General features: G+C 40.6%; 1 protein-coding gene across 2 annotated transcripts in view; it reads left to right on the forward strand.

Moving 5' to 3' along the window:
- The window catches only part of LOC128875596 (arginine kinase), a 24,864-nt gene extending 16,372 nt beyond the window's left edge, over positions 1–8,492 (forward strand). The window contains exons 1-4 of one of the 2 annotated variants that reach the window (XM_054121303.1): positions 525–680; positions 5,832–6,192; positions 6,608–6,982; positions 7,263–8,492. In XM_054121303.1, the coding sequence (XP_053977278.1) occupies positions 640–680; positions 5,832–6,192; positions 6,608–6,982; positions 7,263–7,610 (1,125 nt within the window). In that variant the 5' untranslated portion in view covers positions 525–639 and the 3' untranslated portion in view covers positions 7,611–8,492. Of the gene's footprint in view, positions 1–524; positions 681–5,831; positions 6,193–6,607; positions 6,983–7,262 lie in introns of those variants that run through there. The other variant, XM_054121304.1, reaches the window with a different exon arrangement.
- Positions 8,493–8,628: the final 136 nt, after the last annotated feature.

An 8,628-nucleotide genomic window follows, 5' to 3' on the forward strand; every position in this document is an offset into this window, starting at 1 on the left:
TTTTATTCTAATATCAAGCCTTGCCTGATACGATTACATATAATTACGTTACAAGCTACATCCAACGTCATAGCTCGCAGTCTTAAGCGTAGTCTTAAAAAGCAGTCCTCGAATTGTTTCCAGCACCGTTGTTTAGATAAGTAGGAAACGGGAGAGATCGACGATAGGTATTGTTTAATATCATCAGATAAATTCCCTGATCGACGATCCCGAGCCATCGAGGGTCGTAAGCGAAATTCCAAGAAAGGATCCCGCGAAGGGAGACGAACGTTTTTGCTAGACGACCTTCGGACCAGGGGTAACTATCCCCGTGGTGATCTACGAGGACGATAGGAAGTGCTTAGACGGAATAGACACGAGTCCGCGCGCGTTACGCGAGGGGAGGCACGCTTTCGTTTTCCGTCCATCTTGCGTCGACTCGGTGACACGAGTCCTGTCGTCGAGGACCACCTCTACGGGACTTCCGGTCTCGCGGGACGTTGTGTTAGGGGGTTGGACGAGGACAGAACCGCGAGAGACTCGGGGATAGGTGAAGTCGTTTATCGGAGGTGAACGTATCGGTGGTGTTCGCGCGCTCTTCGTTCCTTTCTTCCTGTTTCTCTCACACGGGGCGTCGTCATCGCCGTCGTCGTTGTCGTCATGGGCGGATGTACTTCGAAGGATACCACCTCGAGCGACGAGTATGTACCCAACGGAATATACATGTCTGTCAACTGTCGCTTGGTCGCGTGTCGACGTACCTGAAATTTAATTAAATTGCCAGCCATGGTATCGAGGAGTATTTCATTTAAAAAATTAATCATTTCTCGTATTTATTAGGTGGAATGGAAAGTAATGTCGTTTTTTCAATTTCAAATACTTGTTTATCACTCGCTAGCTCATTGACCTTTATCGATCTGCCATTCAAAGTTTGTACACTAAATGGCAAAAGGCTGTTGATGACTAGGGCGATTACGTAATCGATGAAAAAAAAGAAATTTATTAAAAACTTGATTGAATTTAATACTAAAACTAAACGACATTACTTTCCAGTCCACCTAGTAATTAAAAATATTAAATTTATAGCGATTATTTAAAACGGATGTGATCCACCGATGAATCTTCACGCGATAATTTATTTCCGAATTTTCTATTACGTGCACAAACCTGTACCTAAATTGTAAATAATTTCATTGAACCATTCGTGCATAATAAACTCGCGAATGAAGCCATATTTCCAGTGGTTTACTTGACGCAGATGAAATTTAAATTAAACTGGGTCCAAATGAAAATATAAAGAGATCAATTTGTACGAATGAAAATAATTCTTTAAACGATAGTTCGATTTTATAATACATTTCAATTTGCGTAACGGATGAAATTCCCATCAGCTAATCAGGAATATGGGCGTGCGACATCCAGTGACGTAGGTGTACGCCGAGTCAGACACGTATAGAATGCATAATGGTCGGCGAAGTATACCAGATTGGAAATCTGTAAGACTGTCTGGAGTAGGATAAGGAGAGTTCGAGATTCAAGTGCTGTTAGATCGAACGAGTTGTTCAGAGTTCAACGCTCCACGTGTATAGGATCAACTGTTAATTGGATTTCGAGTGTTTCCTTTAACTTTGTCCTATTATTCGTTACGTACTGCTTGGAAGCACTTGTCTCCAAAGGAGAGCAGCGAATAACTTTACTATTGTTTTATATTTAAAAACGGGTGTGAGGTTTCTCTAGATGTTTTGTACGTGCTCGTTAAAACTTTCAACTTTTATAATACGAACTCTAAAATTTCTTTCAGATCATTTATTGAGAATTTTTAAATTAATACTGGTTTTTTTTTTTTTTTTACAATGTCTTATCAATTGCAACATTCAGTGTCTAAACTAAAAAAAGGTTACAGAATGTATTTACGTGTATCGATGACAATCATATAACGCTCTTGCTGATATTTTAGAAGCAATTTAATGTACAATGCTTGTCAGATACCTGTTATCTCTAGATTACATTTTTTTTGAATACTCGTTAATTACATACATATATAGATAAATGCATTAATCGAGTACTTATACAGCGTTTGAATATAATGTAATTAGCCTATTTTAGAAAATTGATATTTTAATATCGATTCATTTACATTATCGCGCCGTCCTTTTCGTTTTATTAACGCAGTACACATCGAGTATAGAATTTCTCGTCCTTTAAATCGAACGTATGGAGCTTCGACGACTGTGTACCTAGCATATGTAGGTAGTTAGGGACCACCCCTGTTACTTCACACAAAAGGTTTAACCCTTCGCCCTCGCGGTAGGGTTGTGGACGGAAGCAGGTCACCTGAAAAAATTTTATTTGCACTTCACCCGATGCATCGAACCTTTTTAAACTTACTCGCGCGCTTTTTGTATTGAAAAATGATCCGTCAATAATTTAAAAAAAAAAAAAAGAAAAATAACTGAATTTCTTGCATACTTACGTGTAGAAATTAATTCCGTGCATGGATAGTCAAAATTACTGTTAACAATAATCCGAACTTTCGATTATTACGTAACACAGGTTGATTAAATTTAAGGAACTGAATTCAATAAAGATAAAAGTCGCTGGGGATTTACTAAATTCAGAATAGCAATTAATCTTTACGTTTTACTGTCTTTGTAGGTACATCTATCCAGAAATATAAAATTCTCCCAATTTAGGGATGGTTAGGGTCTGAATTAGGTCTCTGAATCCTTCACGTTGATTTCGGACACGATCGTCTTTTAGTACCGGTTAAAAATTCATCTAACCAAAAATAGAAGATTCTCCCAGTTTCTGGAAAGAAAAGGAAACAATGCACGAGTTTACGAGGTCAATAACAGTAAATAAAAATTCAACCGTGTTCGACCTCTGAGAACACAGCCTCCGACGCTTCATAGGGACGACCCTGTCCGTATTCGATTACGTTCGTTCCCGTCAACGTCAGGACTTTGTAAAAACACCCCACCTCTCCTTGAAACTCGTGAATCGGTGAGAACGACGATGGCCTGTTCGACGACGATTCTTACCCAGCGACGAATAAATCCAGCAGGGAGCTCGTGACGCGATGAGATCGTATCCTGGTGCTTGACGCCGTGCGACATCCTTGCGATTAGCGCCCGATCCGAGTTCACGACGATGTGAGGACAGAGATATTAAGGCGAGAGAGGACGGATACGTAACAGTTGGTGGTATCGCTTATAAATAGACGACATAACCACGGGCGATAATCGAGACATAATCGGCGCACGATCGTCGACAATGGGCGTATGTACGTCGCTGGGCATATGCGAGTCGACGGATGAGACGACCGTTGAGGACGAGTACGTATTGGCACACACTATGTTAAAAGCAACGGTGAACCACCAATTGCAATTTCGCTCGAGCTCAACTTACTGTCAAAAATATATCGACACTTTGACTTGGGATGATACAGACTTACCTCGTTGAAATTTGCATATATATAATATGGACTACCTGTAGAAATTGATTCTGCGCATTAATATCCAATCTTTTTTTTTATATTATATTATATTATATATTATATTTTTATATATATATATAACTCTAGTTTAAGTAGAAATGTTTACCTGTGATTTTCTAAGTTCTCTTCCTTATAATCTACAACATAATCCAGACACTAGGATCCTAGACGATAGAGTCCCTTTCAAATGGAATCCCAGAGCTTTACAAATCTTTGAGTCGATACTTTCGGTTACGAATAAACTCTCTGACACAGGCGTTCCTTTGAGTCGTGTTTCTCTCCCAATTGCCACAAAAAGAGGCTACCTTTTTTTTTTATTCTTCTCTCTGTTGAGTTCGAGCGAACCACTCTGTTTACTGTCCTTCAATAAGTGCACCAATGACGAGACACGCCTGCATCACCGGCACGACGTACATACACTGCTCGAAACAATCGAAGGATCGCTTATTTTAAATCGTCCTTCTGAAATATCCCTATTTTTCATGTGGAAATATATTACGTAATACATTAATCGTATTACAAAATAATCGAGTAAAAATTGCAAACATACACTGGATTCGATTCAAAATGATAGCTACTACAGATACATAATACAAAACAATACATGATAAAATGTATTCAAAAATGTTCGAGATCCTTGAAGGGGGTGATTCGGAAGATGATTTGGAACAACTTTTTCCTTAGCGAAAATGTTGTGCGAGGCTTCGTTAAGGAGATATTAACAAGTAAACCCTGACCAATCAGAGCGCGCGTACGCCGGTGGACCGCCCGCGGTAGGCGTGGCTACGCACTAGGCGGCCGCGCTGATTGGTCCGGAGTTTTCCGTTAATATCTCCTCAACGAAGCCTCGGAAAATATTTTCGCTAAGGAAAAAGTTGTTTCAAATCACTCCCTGAACCACCTCCTTCGAGGACCTCGAACATTTTTGTGACACTGTATTTTCAAGCATTTTCATTACACCGTTGACAAAATTGTTTAAACAAAAGAGTCCTGAAGAAAAATTGATTAGGAAGTTATGAATTTTGTGAATTGTGGACGTCCAAATATGTATAGAAACTCTGTGCTCCATGCTGTTTCATTGTCAGACGAATGTCGAGCCCTTTAGGTGTCGGTGTTAACCCTTTACGGATAGTGATCCTCCGAGGACCACTATGTACGGATGTATGACATATACATATACATATACCTCAGGTATTATCGTCCAGCCTGTATATGTATATACAGAACGTGCGCAAGAGTATAGAGATATCTCCGCACAGTTTGATAATGTCCGTCCTTAAAGGGTTAATCGTGGCCCCAGAACGCGAATAACGAAATGAATCCTTTCGTGAAGCACCCACGAGGCACCACGGTCAGAAAGCACGTGCCTCTAAGGGCTGCTGGTGTGGTCTCTCGAAACTCGATCACTCGATCACCATGGTCGGCCCGTACAAGCTCTTAAAAGTCCTCCACACCTCGAAGGAAGTCCTGACACGACCTTTGGCCTCGTACCTCGACCATTGTATCGCACGACCCCCTCTTAGGCTGCTCCAAACGTGAGTAACCAATTCATCGATCCATCTTCTTCGATGAAACATATTAAAAAAATAATGTGCAAAGGCACAGCTCTAGCACAAATCTAAAGTATTAAACGTAATAGTAAATCCAGCAAGAATTCGTTGGAGCATTATCGATGGGTATTTTTTTGATTGTAGAAGTGTCGTAAGAGGGTTCCCTGGTGATACGAACCTCAGCTCGAAATATTTTGTACAAGAACTTTGTATTTTGCTCGGCGTTAATCCGTCCAAGCAGCAAATGATATTATATCTATTTAATCATTCTAATGAAATCCTCGTGAACGGTGTACCATTCCGATAACACGTAATCGTTACCGTTATCGTCGATAATCTATTATACATAATGCAGACAAACAATCGCATAACATTCGAGATAAGAGATCTCGATAAAGATTTCAACGAGTTCGTCACGCAAAGCACCACGTATCTCGACACTGTTATTAATTTTCTACACCTTGCCATGACGAGAACCGTTTTACACTTGATCGCCTATCAACGGAATCGCCTAATTGTCGTTCTAGGGATTTACTTTTTATCTGCTTGTCTCATGTAAAGAAATTGATAAAAGTCCTCTTTGAAAGTTTGAACTTTCACGAGTTTTCACTTTTGAACGAACCAAATCTATAATATAAATCTATAATATAAATCTAAAAAAGAAATTAAAAATGTCCACCGTCTTAGAGATCTGACGAATTTTAAGCGTTCTCACGAGTCACGCTGTAAACCATTATTCTTCTCGATGTTCCCGGTACGGTGTTATCGAGCAATTGGTTTTAAACGGTTTAAATTTCTTCTTCCAGCAAAAAAACTAACAACATGGTTGACCAGGCAGTTCTGGACAAGCTTGAAGCTGGCTTCAACAAATTGGCTGCATCCGACAGCAAATCCCTGCTGAAGAAATATCTGACCAAGGAGGTCTTCGATCAACTGAAGACGAAGAAGACTTCCTTTGGTTCCACTCTGCTGGATGTGATCCAGTCCGGTGTCGAGAACCTGGACTCTGGCGTCGGTATCTACGCCCCCGATGCTGAGTCTTACACAGTTTTCGCTGACCTCTTCGACCCCATCATCGAGGACTACCATGGTGGCTTCAAGAAGACCGACAAGCATCCACCCAAAGATTTTGGCGATGTTGACACCCTTGGAAATCTCGACCCTGCTGTTAGTATTAGAAACATAATTTCAAACTGATAAATACAGTCAGTGTTAATAAGAAATTAATAAGAAAAGAAATACATAAGAGGTTAACATTAAAAATGATAAACTTTAATTTACGCAAATTCTACTCTAAAAATATGTAGGAATGTTGGTTAATTATATCTTCCCCTAAAATTTACTAATGAAATAAATGTATGAAGTTTTATTTTAAATTGGTTCCTGTACGAATACTTATTACACTGACTGTATAATTACAATTAATGTATCGTAGTACAATTCATATTCACTTGCTATTACAACGTAGCCTAAATCTTATGTTACACATAGTAAAGATACTTATAGCGAAGAGAGTATAACTGAACATAATTGAGGACATAATTTGAGTATAATTTTTGTAACGTGTGATTCACTCTTTTAGGGTGAATTCATAGTCTCCACTCGTGTGAGATGCGGACGATCCATGGAGGGATACCCATTCAACCCTTGCTTGACCGAGGCTCAGTACAAGGAGATGGAAGACAAAGTCTCCAGCACTCTGTCTGGCTTGGAGGGCGAACTGAAGGGAACGTTCTATCCCTTAACTGGCATGAGCAAAGAGGTTCAGCAGAAGCTGATCGACGACCACTTCCTCTTCAAGGAGGGTGATCGTTTCTTGCAGGCCGCCAATGCTTGCCGCTTCTGGCCCACTGGCCGTGGTATCTACCACAACGACGCCAAGACTTTCTTGGTATGGTGCAACGAGGAGGATCATCTCCGTATCATCTCTATGCAGATGGGCGGTGATCTTGGACAGGTAAACATCGACAGTACAGCCTTCTTCCAAATGGAGTTAATACTTATGACGTCGAGTTGAGTTCGACCATGTGTTTGCTAAAATAAATTCTTACAAATAACCCTTCTCTTGCTACTTATGATTTTGTAATATTGAAAAATTGTAAACCGTACGCAAAAAACAAGTTCATTTATATTGGAAACGTGAGCCGTATACATTAATGCATATATTAATGAATATCAGAAAAATGATTACAAAGTATCCAGATAAAGACACGTAAACGTTCCTGATTTCTTTTTAGGTGTACCGTCGTCTTGTGAGCGCCGTGAACGAGATTGAAAAGCGAGTCCCGTTCTCTCACAACGACCGTCTCGGTTTCCTGACCTTCTGCCCGTCGAATCTGGGCACCACGGTGCGCGCCTCCGTGCACATCAAGCTGCCCAAGCTCGCCGCCAACAGGGCGAAGCTCGAGGAGATCGCTTCTAAATTCAACCTCCAGGTCCGTGGTACTCGCGGCGAGCACACCGAGGCGGAGGGCGGCATCTACGATATTTCCAACAAGCGACGTCTCGGTCTCACCGAGTACCAGGCTGTGAAAGAGATGCACGACGGTATCGCCGAGCTGATCAAGATCGAGAAGGAACTTTAAAGCCACCACTAACCGACATCGCGACAATTTCCCTTCCCCCAGTTCACCCTTTAGACGTTCTTGACGCATCGAGGACCCTCTTTGACAAACGAAGCGAAGATACATCATCAGTGTTCGCACTGATCGCTGAAAGACGAACGAATGAAGAAGCGCTTCAAGTTGCTTGGAATAAAGGTTATATTTCACGTTTGTTTAATCAAATTGTCCGAAAGAGAACACAAATTGTGTTCCAAGTAATAAGACAGAGAATGAAAAACGATTTCTAGAAGATTTCGAAAGGAGGACATTTTCGATCCACGTAGACGTGGAATTCAAAAAAATTGGGGCAAGATGTCCCAGCCCAGTCCTCGTTATTTTAGATGCCACTTTATTCGTCCTCGGTGTGCCAAGATCTGTGCAGCTACAAGCGGGTTCTTAGAGTTCCAAGCAGGCGGCGGAATGCTCTGTTCGCGTCACGGAATCCAGAAGTCCGCGTGGTCGAATCGAAAGATCCGTTGTTGATGATTTCAGTTTCCAAAAGTCTGGAATTCGCGGTCGCGGACGGGTTGCTTCCGCTAGATTAGTATGTCTCCACGGTCTCCTCCCTCTTACACGCGTTATAATTATTATTACTATTATTATTATTATTATTATTATTATTATTAATGTCTTTATTATTATTGTCTCTTATGTTGACTCAAGTTCCTTTTTATTGATCCATACGATTAGATGAAAAAAAAAACAAATACCGGCAAAGAGAAGAGGAAACAAAACGTGAACAGCTTGTATTATACGTTAATACAATGCATACTATATGTTCAACAGTATTTTGATTTCGTTTCACCTGTTTTATCTAAAGACATGTAATCCAGGATGTAGAAAAATACACGCAGTATTCTTTCATTTCTCTATTATTTTCGTTTTCAGTGTCTCCTTTGATTTCTCGTGTCGTCCATAGTTGCCAAATCATCAGGCACATCGTAGTTGCGTCGATAATAAACATTCGACGTTGTGATCGTCTACTCGAAGAGAAGAAGTT

Source organism: Hylaeus volcanicus, chromosome 4 (genome assembly GCF_026283585.1).
Source record: "Hylaeus volcanicus isolate JK05 chromosome 4, UHH_iyHylVolc1.0_haploid, whole genome shotgun sequence".
Taxonomy (NCBI): Eukaryota; Metazoa; Arthropoda; class Insecta; order Hymenoptera; family Colletidae; genus Hylaeus; species Hylaeus volcanicus.